General features: G+C 34.4%; 1 protein-coding gene across 1 annotated transcript in view; it reads left to right on the forward strand.

Annotated features, from left to right (window-relative positions):
* LOC120525456 (pleckstrin homology domain interacting protein) overlaps positions 1-16,843 on the forward strand; it is a 187,714-nt gene that overhangs the window by 118,985 nt on the left and 51,886 nt on the right. Inside the window, exons 18-23 of the mRNA XM_039747772.1 lie at positions 385-522; positions 1,852-2,035; positions 11,903-12,008; positions 12,192-12,329; positions 13,969-14,042; positions 14,997-15,219. Of these exons, the coding sequence (XP_039603706.1) occupies positions 385-522; positions 1,852-2,035; positions 11,903-12,008; positions 12,192-12,329; positions 13,969-14,042; positions 14,997-15,219 (863 nt within the window). The remainder of the gene's footprint in view (positions 1-384; positions 523-1,851; positions 2,036-11,902; positions 12,009-12,191; positions 12,330-13,968; positions 14,043-14,996; positions 15,220-16,843) is intronic.

Below are 16,843 nucleotides of genomic sequence, written 5' to 3' on the forward strand. Positions count from 1 at the left end.
GATTTGAATAAACAGTACATTTTACACCAGTCTTGCTTGTTTGTGTCCTTATTGCATTAGTCAGACTCGGTTCATGACTATCAGTGTCCCAGGAACAGGAAGATACCAAGGCTGCAGACACCCAGGGCATCACAAGCCAAAGCCATAAAAGAGACAAATTCGTAATTTATTTCATACGTCTGTATATTTTGATATTTTTCAAAGTGACAGTTACTTTAGTTGTTGAACACTGTGTGCTGTCCATCGTGTAGTAATTATATATTGTTCATTTTACAGAATTTATATCTTGTTTTTATTGTGACTACCCAAATGTCTAATATTGCTTTTTTACATGAATAGTTAGCAGCACGTCTTTATTTAAAATGTTGTGCATTTATCTTTCAGGTTTGAATCAGGTTGTCAGTCAGCAATCAAATGATGGCTCTAGTCCTCTAGATACCATGATCCTGCGCTTGCAACAAGAGCAAGATCAAAGAATGTCTGGTGATGCTGGAAGCAGTGGTTTGAACAGAGGAAGCAGAGGTATTTTGAATTATTTTTAATATATTTTGTTGCATAAAAGTGCAATTTTCCTGTTATGGTCATTGCATCTGACTTGGCTTTTTAAAAAAAATATATATTTTGGAGAAAGCTTCATCTGTAGAAAGGCCAAGGCTTCCATGTTCTAATTAATATTTTGATTATTTTGGGTTTCTGAAAATAAACTCAGAGTCAATGTCTGTCATTTCTCAAATGCTTTTCTAAACAGTTACCTCCACAAAGTATAATTTCACTTTTATGCAAGCAAAAATTAACCAGTACGTCTAGAATCCATTCAATCAAAATAATGTGGATTTGTTTTAAAATTGCTACATTCTGCTTTAGTTCATTTATACAAGTTTGAACTATTGTGATTTAAGTTCAAACTCATGCATTCCATGAATCAGTTAGAGTATTTTCCAAAGTCAAGGACTATTGGACTATACAACTATTGTAACTATTGGACAACAAAGATTTTGCTTCTTGAAGACTTTTGGGTGTTTCTTATGGATATTGCCCTGCTGATCACTAACATCATCTCCAGATTTTCCTATAAGTACCATTTTATTGCAGTCAATTATTTTTGTGATTTACATATTACAAATACAGCATATATATAATACAACTTGAATATCTGAGGTGATTAGAAAGTAGTGGCACTGCTACCGGAACTGCAGCTCAGATATACAAAGTACTGCTGTTTCATTTTCAAAAAGGACAGCCAATGTAAAGTGTCTTATTACATTACAAATAACTGGCCTCTCTGTAAGCATTTGGCGCCTTGCCAAAAAAGCGTGGCAGATACTTGTAAACTGCTTGTCCCCCAAATAAAAATATTTTTGTCTCCTCTTCATATAAAACTGTTACTAATGAAATTTTTTGTAAAGGTGAGAAACAAAGAACGTGAAGTGTTTTGCTATTTGACATGGATGTTTCCACATATAACTTATGTTAAGATTAAGACATTTTTGTTGGTTCAAAAATTAGAGCGGTCTTCAATGACAAATGGTTCAAAGATCTGCTAGTGGAGAAAATCACATGGAAATCACATCAGTGTTATTCACTGTCACATTGTTTTACCTACTTTGCATTTTTAATCGGGGGAAAAAACTGTTTTAACAGTAGAGTTTTAGAGAAGCTTTTCTTGATTGCAAAAACACAAAGCTATATATAAAGTTAATAAGAATTTATTTTTTTATTTCTGAACATCAGTTATTTTATAATTTCTTTGTAATTATAGAGTTAGATGCTTAACATTTTATAGAATTGTTTTAAATTTTTTAATAAAGTAAAACAAATCAACATTCCTCCTCTTTTTTCAATATTTGAAAGGATCATTAAGCTCTCCTGCAGAAGTTCACTCGCCTCCTAATGTTGGGTTACGTCGGAGTGGACAAATAGAAGGGGTTCGACAGATGCATAGCAATGCACCCAGGAGTGAAATTGCAACAGAAAGAGATCTTGTGGCTTGGAGTCGGAGAGTTTTAGTACCAGAGTTGCCTCCAGGTATATCCAGGTAGGACTAGTGCTTTGATTTAAACTAGAGTTGTTACAGAAACAAGTTCTAAATATTACATACAAAAGAATATGTAAATCACAATACAAAATAGTTGTAAGGTCTTCAACCTTTGCCTGGAGTAGAAATGCAGAATGGATAGTTTTTAAAATCATTAAAACATTTATTTTTTAGTGCATATTTCTCACTGATTTTCAGTTTATTAATCCCAAATAGGGAAGCCTTTGATTATCATTAGGAATGATTTACAGCAGGCCATTGCTAACACAGACAAAAGTGTTCTTATAACAATGTGCTGTAACTATTGCTGACAATTATTGCTTTGATTATTTTTTTTTTTTTTACCACATACAATGATACATTTATCTATCAGTAGCAAAAGCATTCACTTTCTAAGATCTTTGAGAAAAGACTAAAATGTCTGCACTTACTGGTTCAAACCTTGCAATGCAAGAAAAAAAACACAAGTGACTACTAACACATTCCTAGCAGCTGCTTGCTTACTGTAGGCTTTCTTAGTCCACAACTAACTCAATGTTTCTTTCCTAATCCCCTGTCTTCACTAAGAAAATACCTTCTTGTGGGTATCTACTGGTCTGCCTACAGTTGCATTGTGTTCTATACTTACTTCTGTCCTCCTTTGCTTCTGAGTCATCCTTTGTATGCTTTTAAAATAGGCAACTTCCATTTCTTTACTCATTCTAACCTGACTTAGCCCATCTTCATTACCACTGTCTCATTAGGACATGTAGTAGCTGCATAAAGTACAGAAGTGACCAAAGTGCTTATAATTAAATATTCACTTAATGGCATTATGATGTAGATATTTGTAAAACTTGTTAGCATTAGGTGGAAACAGAGCCACTATATGGGTATTCTTGCAACACCTTCAACTTGTAATGAATAAAATATTCTAGGAATGTGAGAACATGAGTTTTATTGTTTAATTTTTGTCTCGACTTTCAACAAAGCAAGTAATTAAAAATAATTTTGATAAGGCTCTTTCTTGATTATTTTCCTCATTTTTCTTAGTGGATTGATGTTCAAACATTAAATATATAACTCGACTAATAGTAAGTTAATAAGTGAAGTAAAATTTAAAAGACTGGCTGAATATTATTCTGCAGATGTTGACTGATGGTACAAGCTATTAGTTAATAAAAAGTCATTCGTTCTGCTCAGTAACTCAGAAATAACCTTGTTAGCTTTTGTCCACTATGGAATGCAGACTAGAGAGTAGGAGTGGAAGTACAGCTGCCTTTCTGCTAAAGCTGGTTTTGCATGGCGATATCACATCTGTTGTTTTAGCTGAAAAGACTTTGCATGCCATTGAAATCCTAGATAAAAGGGCAATGTCCCCATGGTCTTGAAAAGTCCAGAAAAGAAACCGCAGAAAACTATGATGTATGCAGATGTTGGTGTCTGATTTGGAAGATTAACTGAGTGAGCTTTTACAATATTAACAGCATTGTTCTTAATTTTACATTACTCAGTTTTGACATTTGGGTGAAATAAACCTAAATGTACCCATTTAATAATGCTTATGCTTCTACATTAATTGAGGAAACAATTCTTTATTATGGTGTGCATTTGTAAGAAAATTTACTTTTGTACAGATTTTATTTCAAAATTTAAATGTATCATTGTGGAGCACTAAAGACTATCCTGACAGCATTGCTTGTTCATATTGTTTTGATTGATTGAATATTGAATCTGAGCAGGTCTGAATTCATTTTATTGCCACCTGTAAGCCTGGTATTCACTGCAGCAGCTCTGTTATCAAAAACAGATATTTCTATGTGTGTTGATTGGGGAGTGGGGGGTTGTGGTTTGTTTTTATTAGATTAATTTAATTTTTGGAAGCTTTTGTAAAATTTTGATTTCCCCTTTGTAACAAATAAATTATAATCTAACTCATTTTTTATATTAAATCTTTTAATGTTACTGCTTTTTTGCTTAAACATTTTTCCATTATTATGATTGTATCTAAATAAAAGTATAATTTTACTTCCACTCAAACACGATTCATTCATTTATAGGAGTTTCACACAGGATGAAGCATTTAATCTTTTTGCTTACTGTTCTTGCCGATTACTAAATACTACCCATTCTAATAATGCAATTAGTTGGTATGTTAGTAAATTGTGTTTGTTTTGTGAAGTATTCTTAAAACCTGCATCTTATACATTATTCTGTTTGTTTAAATAAAAATTGATCTCAAAAAATAACAAAGCCATTTTAAACAATTTTAAGTTAGAACAAGAAAACCCCTGACAGCAATCCTCCGCCACATCCCTGTAAGAAGAGCTTATTAGAAGCTGTAGTGAAACAATGATGATTTTTAACTCTGGAAGAATGTGCAGTGTACAGACAGCTGAGAGGAAGTAATGCAAAATACAAAAAGAAAAAGGATATGAACCATTTTCATCATAGACAGCCATGTCTGAATACAGGAGCAGAAGATATATTGATTAGCATCACTGAAAGTTTGGGTGGAAATCTGAGAAAAAAAAAAAAAAAAAAAAAAGGATTTTCAGAGGTTGAAAAACAAAGTATATGAAAAGTATGTGAACGTTTCTTATTAGTGTGAATTAGGCCTGGGTAAAAATATAGATTTTCTGATTAATTTTTCATTTAAATTATTTGATTTAATTTCTTAGTCTCAAGATTGATCATGTGAATTGTTTTTTGGCATCCTATCCAGCAGATGGCACTAATGCACCTTTTTAAGGCTTTTTGCTGAAAAAGCACTTTACTACTTCACATAAAATGGTGTGTCCTCTTTTAACTGAATTCAGTGTTTTACTATGGATTCAAACGGTGTGTTGGTAAAGAACAACTGGAAAAAAGCAAAGCCATAAGTAAAGCTGTGCAACTCAGAAGTTAATTATTGATGCAGCACAAATTTGAGAAATCATTTATCCTGATGTCACCCATAAACGTAATCTCTGTCAACTTCCAAAGGAGTAGAACCTAAACAATCTGCATTGGGGATGGCTGTATGCTTCCATTTAAGTTGCCTCCTGCCCAAAAATAACAATCTATAGCAGCTTTTTTCTGTAAAAATAAGAGACCCTAAACGTACATAACCCAACAAAGCAAGCGGTCAGTTGTAATTTTCAGTGCAGCCTGCAATATAAAAGTGAGAGTGTGCTCAAAGCAGCACACTTGGAGTAGCTTCATAATAGGGGTGTTATCAGTCACGGTTCTTTTTCTTTTATGTTCCATTCATTTAATGCTGCTGTCAACAAGCATCAGCTCTTGATCCTTGTTTCAAAATCCTTCCTTTTTGTCTGCAGACTGTCAGGAAACATTTTCGAGACTGATTAACATGACTGCTACAAGTGAGCAACTGAACAGATGTGTAACTTATAGAATTACAGAAAGACACAAGTCTTCCCGCTACATCTTTAATTTCTACTAATTCAGGATTATTTAGTGTCCAATAGGGGAATACATTTTGCTAGCAGTTTAGTTGAAGGGTGTCTACATTGAGATTCATAACATATAAATAGGTTATTGAATAATATTTATTATTTTTAGAAGCAATATTTGATTATTTTATAATATTGATTTCTACTGCATTGTATTAAAACAAGGAGCACCCCACCTCAAGTTTGGGAACCTCCTCTCAGCCTGCATAATTTACTTTCAACAAAAAAGATGACAGTGGTATGTATGTCTTTCATTTCCTAGAAACATCTGAATACTGGGGTGTTTTCCGAACAAAGATTTTTAGTGAAGCAGTATTTCGTTGTATCAAATTAAATCAAATGCGAAAAACTGGCTGCTCAAAAATGTGGGTCCCCTTGTAATTTTGCTGATTTAAATGCATGTAACTGCTCAATACTGATTACTTGCAACACCAAATTGGTTGGATTAACTCATTAAGCCTTGAACTTCATAGACCGGTGTGTCCAATCATGAGAAAAGATATTTTAGGTGGTCAATTGCAAGTTGTGCTTCCCTTTGACTCTCCTCTGAAGAGTGACAGCATGGGATCCTCAAAGCAACTCTCAAAAGATCTGAAAGCAAAGACTGTTCAATATCATGGTTTAGGGAAGGCTATAAAAAGCTATCTCAGATGTTTAAACTGTCAGTTTCAACTGTAAGGAATGTAATCAGGAAATGAAAGGCCACAGGCACAGTTGCTGTTAAACCCAGGTCTGGCAGGCCAAGAAAAATACAGGAGCGGCATATGCGCAGGATTGTGAGAATGGTTACAGACAACCCACAGATCACCTCCAAAGACCTGCAAGTAGATCTTGCTGCAGATGTTGCATCTGTACATCATTCTAAAATTCAGCGCAATTTGCACAAAGAACATCTGTATGGCAAGGTGATGAGAAAGAAGCCCTTTCTGCACTCATGCCACAAACAGAGTCACTTGTTGTATGCAAATGCTCATTTAGACAAGCCAGATTCATTTTGGAACAAAGTGCTTTGGACTGATGAGGCAAAAATTGAATAATTTGCTCATAACAAAAAGTGCTTTGTATGGCAGAAGAAGAACACCACATTCCAAGAAAAACACCTGCTACCTACTGTCAAATTTGGTGGAGGTTCCATCATGCTGTGTGACTGTGTGCCGAGTTCAGGGATTGGGGCCCTTGTTAAAGTTGAGGGTCGGATGAATTCAACCCAATATCAACAAATTCTTCAGGATAATGTTCAAGCATCAGTCACAAAGTTGAAGTTACGCAGGGGTTGGATATTCCAACAAGACAATGACCCAAAACACAGTTAGAAATCTAGACATTCATGCAGAGGGAGAAGTACAATGTTCTGGAATGGCTGTCACAGTCCCCTGACTTGAATATCATCGAAAATGTCCATGCTCGACAGCCATCAAATTTAACTGAACTGGAGAGATTTTGTATGGAAGAATGGTCAAAAATACCTCCATCCAGAACCCAGACACTCATCAAAGGCTATAGGGAAGCATCTAGAGGCTGTTATATTTGCAAAAGAAGGCTCAGTTTTTATTGATGTAATATCTCTGTTGGGATTCCCAAATTTATGCACCTGTCTAATTTTGTTATGATACATATTGCATATTTTCTGTTAATCCAATAAACTTATTGTCACTGCTGAAATACTACTGTTTCCATAAGGCATGTCGTATATTAAAAGGAAGATGCTAGTTTGAAATCTCAGCCAATGATAAACAAAAATCCAAAGAATTAAGAGGGGTTCCCAAACTTTTTTCATATACATGTATAGCAATGATATTGTGTTCCACATCTTCCAAATAGTGATGTTAACTGTTCATTACTAATCAAGTATTTCTTCTTAAATGTCATTCCATGCTTATTCATATGTTATGAAGTCTATGTAGGCACCATTCCAATTAAATTTTATTGAAATTTGTCACATTATATTAATTTTCTCCATGCATGGTTAAGTAATTTCTGAGAAAGCCATCACTTAAAATATATCAGTGCATGCTAATTCAGTCAAGATAAAATTGATATTGAATCAGGGCATTGTGAATCAGAATCGAATCAAGTTAGGACATCAGTGTTAATACCCAGCTCTAGTGTGACCTGAAAGAAAGTTAACTTGGTCAACTACCTTTCCATATGGAAGAGACCCATATAGCTAAACAAACACTTACTTGTTCACTAATTTCTCGGGATTAATCAATATTTTCTAACCTTGTGCACAAGATGCTTTACTAATGAGATAATTATTTAAAAATGCACGGACACTGTTCAGTTAGCCTGGGTAATGGAGAGAAGGTGAATATGCATAATTAAATGAAACATTTGTCAATGAAATATAAAATGAAGTAGTTGTAAAGAGGTGGGACAGTGTGTCTTGTCACTTTTTAAAACATGTTTATTGGTTTGAATTAGAAACAGATAACATTCCATACTGTCAAGACAAATTTAACAAATCAAAGCAAAATTCAACCCTCCCTCCAACAGTTACTTACTTGCCGCTGTACCTATTACAGTCTGCAGTCACACCTATGATGTACTTGGTAAAGCCTTTTGCTTCCTCTAATAAGTTACATTTGATCATTTGGTCAGCACTGCAGTAAATAATTTGATCATAGTAAAAGATACAAGGAACAAAATGCAAGGAATTTAAAGTGGTCATAGCAGTAGTAACTATTTTCTATCAACATCTTGCCAACAATTGCTTCAGCTCTGCGAGTAAACAGTCAACTCTAATACTGCAGCAGAGAGAACCCTTTTGACAGTATAAAAATGTGATATTTTTCTATAGAATTGTGCAGTCACTGTAACATTTATTTTTAAAATATATATTTATGAAATATATAACCAGATTAAATTTACATCCAAAACCATTCTGTCTAATGCCTGCTGTGTGAAGCAGGCATTGGCATTAATGCAGATCTCTAAAACTGTTTATAAATAGAGTCCTTTTATTTGTAACTTGTGATGTGTTTATTTTTGAACTCTAGATAATTGTTGCATTTTCTATCATGATATTACAAAGAAAAAAAGTGCTACAAACCGGATTCCAAAAAAGTTGGGACACTAAACAAATTGTGAATAAAAACTGAATGCAATGATGTGGAGATGGCAAATGTCAATATTTTATTTGTAATAGAACGTAGATGACAGATCAAACGTTTAATCCGAGTAAATGTATCATTTTGAAGGAAAAATATGTTGATTCAAAATTTCACGGTGTCAACAAATCCCAAAAAAGTTGGGACAAGTAGCAATAAGAGGCTGGAAAAAGTAAATTTGAGCATAACGAAGAGCTGGAAGACCAATAAACACTAATTAGGTCAATTGGCAACATGATTGGGTATAAAAAGAGCTTCTCAGAGTGGCAGTGTCTCTCAGAAGCCAAGATCGGCAGAGGATCACCAATTCCCACAATGTTGCGCAGAAAGATAGTGGAGCAATATCAGAAAGGTGTTACCCAGCGAAAAATTGCAAAGACTTTGCATCTATCATCATCAACTGTGCATAACATCATCCGAAGATTCAGAGAATCTGGAAAAATCTCTGTGCGTAAGGGTCAAGGCCGTAAAACCATACTGGATGCCCGTGATCTCCGGGCCCTTAAACGACACTGCACCACAAACAGGAATGCTACTGTAAAGGAAATCAAAGAATGGGCTCAGGAATACTTCCAGAAACCATTATCAGTGAACACAATCCACCGTTGCCAGCTGAAACTCTACAGTGCAAAGAAGAAGCCATTTCTAAGCAAGATCCACAAGCTCAGGCGTTGTCACTGGGCCAGGGATCATTTAAAATGGAGTGTGGCAAAATGGAAGACTGTTCTGTGGTCAGACGAGTCACAATTCAAAGTTCTTTTGGAAATCTGGGACGCCATGTCATCCAGACCAAAGAGGACAAGGACAACCCAAGTTGTTATCAACGCTCAGTTCAGAAGCCTGCATCTCTGATGGTATGGGGTTGCATGAGTGCGTGTGGCATGGGCAGCTTGCATGTCTGGAAAGGCACCATCAATGCAGAAAAATATATTCAGGTTCTAGAACAACATATGCTCCCATCCAGACGTCATCTCTTTCAAGGAAGACCCTGCATTTTTCAACAAGATAATGCCAGACCACATTCTGCATCAATCACAACATCATGGCTGCGTAGGAGAAGGATCCGGTACTGAAATGGCCAGTCTGCAGTCCAGATCTTTCACCTATAGAGAACATTTGGCGCATCATAAAGAGGAAGATGCGACAAAGAAGGCCTAAGACGATTGAACAGTTAGAGGCCTGTATTAGACAAGAATGGGAGAGCATTCCTATTTCTAAACTTGAGAAACTGGTCTCCTCGGTCCCCAGACGTCTGTTGAGTGTTGTAAGAAGGGGAGATGCCACACAGTGGTGAAAATGGCCTTGTCCCAACTTTTTTGGGATTTGCTGACACCATGAAATTCTGAATCAACATATTTTTCCCTTAAAATGATACATTTTCTCAGTTTAAACTTTTGTTCCGTGATTTATGTTCTATTCTGAATAAAATATTAGAAGTTGGCACCTCCACATCATTGCATTCAGTTTTTATTCACAATTTGTATAGTGTCCCAACTTTTTTGGAATCCGGTTTGTATTTAGAGCCAGTTTGTCACCACTTCTAATATGTTTCTTGTTGTGACGTCTTATAAGTAAATAAATACAAATTAAAAGGTGGTGTAGAGTGTACAGAAAAGGTGGCTGTGTGTGCCTGGAGGCATTATCCCCTTCTGTCATTTCATAAGGTGGCAGATCTTTTTATGTTTGAGTGTGTCAAAATGTTACTGTTTTATGGAAGGGAAGACCCTGTTCAGTTGTACTCCCCAAAACTTTCTTTGGAGGAATAAACTGAATCTTTGGCACAGGGAATACTCCTACAGTAAATACTAGATCATTTAGAATGTTGTATTTTCAGTGTTAATTCTATGTGTTGATGACTAAGATCTATTAATTTAATACATTAAAATTACAATTATGAAGGGTAACCATAGTTTGAAAAAAAAAAAAATGTTCAAACAATATCTGCCCTCTAACCACAAATTAAAACCTCAGTTGTAACAATAGAAGGTCTTTTTTGCCACATAGATCTCTAAATAAGGATCAAAAATTAATATTCACATTATTATTCATTTTTTTCCTTCTGTAAATATAACATTAACATTGGTCATGAATAAAATAGGCTTCCTATGATACTCATTTTAAGTGAAATTCATACTGTGTTCAAATTTATTGAATATGTATATTGCATCACTGGTATTGGTGAGTTGCAAATGCTGTCAACCATACAGTGCTATATGGGTTTGTTTTGTGTGTGTGCCTGCTAGCATGCTTCATTTTCATGGTCTACTAAATGAAGCAGGAATGAGAAGTGAAAGAAAAGGCCAATCTCATAGACAACATTCCTTAAGTTCAAATTCTACTCTACCTAGAAACACAGGCAGACTTATGCAGTACATATTTCTATAATGAAGCAGTTTTCAGTTATATCCGTGATAATGTTTACATTATTTTTAGCTGCACCACAAAGTAAGTTTTAGTTTCAATTAAAAAAAAAATCACTTCTTGATTTTGCAAAAACAAAAATTAAAACTAAATTATACATGTCATCAGTTTTTGTCCCTATACTGCAACAGAAACTGAGTTTGGATAAGCTATATTGAGGAGTTTCTCAGTCTGAATTGCATTACTGGGTAACATGCTAAATTTAAATATTCAGTTATTCAGTCATACAAGAATGTTTTCTATATGGTACATACAGCATCAGGGTTAACTCCTAGCTGAGACAGGTTGGTTATAGTGTTTAGCAATGTAACAGCCAGTTCCAGTATTTCAGAAATTACCCAACATGTTTAAAGTATATGTGTTAAAGATATGATAGATTGCACTTTTAACTTAGGAATGACTAGTGAATTATTATTATTCAGGTACTAATGAAAAAATACATTTACCTTGAATATGAAAAATGGTGGAGTTCAAGCTCTACAGCTTGAAAATCAACTCGTTCAAACAAACAAATTATCAGTCATCTAATGTTAGCCCAGACTTTTAAGTTGAGCTGTGTTTACATCCACTTGGAAAAGGTCTGATCAGTACAAAGAGTGCATGTTATTGTCTGGCACATAAAACCATCAGCGCCCAGTGACCCTCAGATGAATTAAGAAAGCTTGAGAATGCTGAGATTTTGTAAGACTGGAACTGAAAAGAAGAATAAATAAACTTTAATTTTTGAATGGGTGAAATGTATATCTCTTTTGTTATCATAATGATACATCAACTCATGTGTCAATATTTTGTAAAAACTTGTGTTTAATATGTTTGCATAGTTAAATTAACATTTCTAAGCTCATTTAGTCCAGATATGATGTACACATAATTAATATCATGAAAAAACAATGTGTTTGCAGCAAGCAAGAAAGATGGAGGACTGCCAAAGGTGAAGAAGAAATAACCATATACAGATCAGAGAAGAAAAAAAGATCTGGTACAAGTAGTGCTAATAGGGAATCGAAGGTAATTACATTTTTCAACTTTGAAAAATCTACTGGTGGTGTGTAAATTTAATGAGATACAGTATATCAGAAGTCTAAACTTATAATCTATCTAAAACTTGAGTTTTTCCACTTGGTTATTAATGTTTGTATTTTTGGTTGCCATTGTACTTCTAATTAAGATTTTCATTGTGGAATTTTCCAGAACCATTATGAGTCATTTAATGATACTGGAGAAATGAGGAAGCTACAGACAAATCAGCATAACTACCATACAAGAGCAGCAGTTGAGGAAACATTAAGACATGGAGATACTGCTGAGGAAGAGAATAGCTCTTCAGAGGTGAGCCTTAAATAACAGGAGTAAAATATTCCCATTCATAGTACTTTGACCAACAAATACAGCCTCTGTTTCAGACGTTGCTCAGTTCAGTATGTCTGCAGCCACCTTCAACCTTCTTAAAAGTAATGCAAGTAATCATTATGCAGTCTACTTCTTGTACTACATGTATTTACTGTATTTATTACTCTTGCTTGCTGTGTTTATTTATACATCATCATTACCACAAATGTGACAGAAGATGTTACTGTGTTTTTGCAGTGTATGTCAAGTAGAGAAATGGAAAAGACGTTGAAATGTTTACCTGGGCACTTTTGCTAAACTTTCACCTACCAAGAATTCCAAAGACCATGCCTCATCATAATAAACAGAAAATAACAGATGTAACATCATTTTAAGTGCATCCTCTGTCAACTTAGAGTTGACTCATTTTTGGTTGTACCCGATTGTATCTCCATCATTAATACCCACAGCAAAACTACTGTAGGGAATCTGGACTGATTGATATCTAAAATAGTTTTAACTGCTAAATATTTTGAATACTTCACCTTTGCTTACTTTACATAAGTCACTTTATTTACACATTTACCTTATACTGAAGGCAATACAAGGAACATTCTCCATCACCGTTGTGATTATTGTTTAGGATAATTAACAATCAGATCAAGCATATTTGGTGACTCTCAAAGGCTCAGAAATCTACAGTGGCCTACTAAATATGTATACCATCTTTTTATGCTTCAAACGGCCAGGGTTTTCAGAGTGTGGTGCATTTTTTTCTTAATTGAAATTAAACGTACTGTCAGGTTGTTGAATAAAAATAATGTTTTCTCAGCTGCAGATGAAAATGCAAAAAAAAAAAAAAAACAGAACATTTTGACTGGGGCTTGCTGTAAAAAAAAAAGATATGTAAAATATTTACTTCTGAATTTAAGCATTGTGCTTTTGTTTTCTTTAGTATGACATGAATGACAATAGCCATTCTCTCTCTAGGGGAAAAAAAAGTTTAACTGATTTTATGAATCAAATAAACATTTTTCACAGTATGTTCATATTAGAGCATATTATGCAAGTATTACTCTTTAGCCATTATACTTTGTTAGGTTTAGTAGGTAATACATTGTCAACTCTGCAAAGTGTAATATGTTTACTGTAAACATTAAGTACAGTGTCTTCCAAGTTTTTTTTTCTGTCATAACAGTAAAGTACATGATATTTCCAGCCAGTAACATTCAAGTGCTCATAATTCAACTAAGGATTAAAAGTATCGGGGTGGGGGAATACAAACTATCGCCTTCTACATTGTCATTGTAGACACACACAAACATTTGAAGAGGTTTGCATAGCAGAATGACTTGACTTTAAAGTGCAGAATGAAAATTTGATCAGGCAGTTCACTGCATCCTTTTACAAAAAACTGAATTGCAATATACAGTATCTTGGTTTCTTTATAAAACTGTGAAAAACAATTTACCCTGTCAGAAAATTGTGGTTTTGTCACATATTAAGGTTAGAAAGGTAGCACAAATACTCCTTTAAAAACATTAATTCCTGGAGGTTTTATATTTTCATACCAAAATGCATGTTTCTTTCTATTCATTTATGTCTTTAATACATAGAATTATTATTATATAAATTTTAGGAGACTGAAACACGTCCTGCAAGTGCTGAAACATCAGAGGAAGAAAAATGGCCAAGTGACAGCAGCAGCTCAAGGTTAGTGGGTTTTTCTACTTCCAGCCAAGAAATTTAGTAGCAGCTTTAAATAATGAAAGTATTACAAAATAAATTAAGCTAGAAATGTATTTGCACGTATTGTAATATTCAGGGATAACAGAGACAAAGCAGTTGTATGTGTACATGTGGCACAACGTAATTCTGACTACTTAGATATTAAATACTCTTCAGATTCATTTTAAAAGTGAGTTGCTTAGTTTCCTCAATTCATTGCCTATAGTATGGTGAGTCAACAAAGCATAACCTGCATCTTTAAAATAGGCATATGGGGAGGCCAAAAGGTGTTGTGTTTTTGTTTTAATACTGTAATCATGGAAGTCCTGTAAGTAGTTTGTAGCATTTATTTAATAGAAGTATTTGCAAAATTTCTCCCATGATGAAATGTTTTTGGCAGTTACCATGTGAGTGTTGTCTCAACTAGTAAGTCACCAAACCCAGAACATTACTTATAAAACTCTTGGAAGTTAAATTCCCTGTATGAAGGGGAACTTGGTGTACAAACAAGTTCATTGTCAAATCTTGATTTTGCATATTCAGATACTGAGATTTTTGTTTTCCGACAGATCACTGGGCAAGCAAATTTTAATGTATGATGTAAATGTGTATTGTAGTTGTCTTATGCAATTATAGTATTTTGACCAGGTAATAGTATGACCTGTTAAGAGACCTTAAAAAAAAAAAAAAAACACCAGGCTGTTATAGGGGGAACATTTTTCTTACCTGCTATTCAAAATACTTTAGATATAGTGTTTTTAAAAGAGTATACTTTTACTTTTTAAAATATTGAGTAAATAGCAACAACAATGCAGTTTAAACTTAAAGCCATAACAATCTGTTATTTGTGCAATTTCTGTAGGATGTATTGTGAATTTTATCAAAGAAAAACTGTTACTTGCACTATTTGCGCTCAAGAATTGTATCCTTTATTTTCAGTGACTACTCAAGCGATTATTCTGATTGGACTGCAGATGCTGGCATCAACCTTCAACCACCAAAGAAAGCAGTCAGACACAAAAAAAAGAAAAGTGCAAGCAGTTCAGAAGAGGATGGGGAGAAGAAGAAAGAGAAAGAAAGCAAAAAAGAGAAGAGAAGAGAAAAGCGAGAGAAAGATGGTGCCTTACCAAAGAAAAAGAAACCAAAGGAAAAAAAGCGAAAAGTAAGAGGATAAATAAAACATGGTTGTAGACATGTAAATGTTGATTGCTGTGCAAATATTTCAGAAAAAACTTTTTAGACTTTCACCCTCAAAGTAGAGCAAAAGTTAAAACAAGATAATCTGTTGGCAACACTTAACATCTTGCTGATTCTAACTACTTAGATTATCATTATGAAGAAATAGAAAACAGCTTTAAAATATTTGAATTATCCTAGATAACTGCTTAGCAGTACTGCATGAGTTGTGTATGTAATTCATTTTACAAAAAAAATAAAAATAATGCATCATCATCTTCTTCTTTTATAGAAATCACAATAAATACCATGTTGTTTGCCACACTTGTGGTAATGGTAGATCCAACTGTAAGCATGTTCAAATGCTTCAATAGGATTTAGTGTGGCCTAATGAGCAAGTTGTTAAAAATTTCAGTCCAAATGTAACCTGTTACTTAGCAGAAAATAGTCATTGGGATTCAGTTTGTTGATAGTAATTACAATATTTTTAAAATTTGCAATGATTTCCTCTGAAATTATATGTACTTTGCAGATAGTATAACTATGGCTTGATTCGGCACACAAGTATTTTATTGATAATTCAAAATGATGAACATTACTTTACATTAATTTATCAAAAGTTGTAATTTTAAATGTTGTTCTTAAAAAAAAAAAAAAAGGCCAATGTGCCAGAATGCATTCTTCACGTATTTATTGCTCACAAACTTTATTGCCACGCTTCCAGTCTTTTGTTTTCTAAAGTCAGAGCTGTCTTCATTTTAAAGCAGTGCACCTAGGAAAAGGCATTTACTTTGTTTTTGAGTGTGCCCTGCTCAGTGGAGGTATAACAGTATAGTGGAAGTGCCAGAAAGTGGAAACTGGAGGATGAGTTTCTTCCATCGTTTTAGGAGTGCCTGCTTGGAAGATGAAGGGTTGTGTGCATTTAGGTGCCCTTAGTAAGGACCCTGAGCATAATGATGTTTGTTTGTTACCAAAGAATGTTTCAGTCTGTAGAGTCCAAACAAGAGTGAATGTTATGTATTGTCAGTTCTATAAGATGTGCAGTACGATAGGAACCTTAGGTACTTTCCCACTTAATGGTTTGCTCGTGCTCTTTGGTTTTGGGTCTCCTTCACAATAAGATTTGTGACTTTTTAGTACCTTCCAAACATGTAAACCAGTTAATTGTTCTCATTGATTGCAGATTTTTATTTTGTAATGTTATTGCATAGTCTGGATTCTGTAAGACCTTGTAGATTCCTTTTTAGATAGAGAACCTGACAGTGTTAATTATATAACCTGTAGTATTAACACCCCCTCAGCAAATTCTGATAAATTTCCACTGCCCTCTGAATGCCAAAGAAAAGGCTTCTTAGTTAAGAGCCTCATATGCACACTGGCCCTCAGTCTGCAAGACTCACTGTTGAATGCACACCCAGGCAGATGGACCCCCACGCATCTCCTGGCTGCTAAAGTACTCCCTAAATGCTGTGCATAGTATTTGTGGAGTCTTAATACAAGTTTTAATGTATGCCCACTTAAGAGATGCATCTTCTTTTCAAACCCTTTTTTCACATAAAGGGTTGTTACAACCTGGGATTGTAAGCAGTTTAATTGAGAATTTTTATTTA

This window comes from Polypterus senegalus, chromosome 3, assembly GCF_016835505.1.
Source record: "Polypterus senegalus isolate Bchr_013 chromosome 3, ASM1683550v1, whole genome shotgun sequence".
Taxonomy (NCBI): Eukaryota; Metazoa; Chordata; class Cladistia; order Polypteriformes; family Polypteridae; genus Polypterus; species Polypterus senegalus.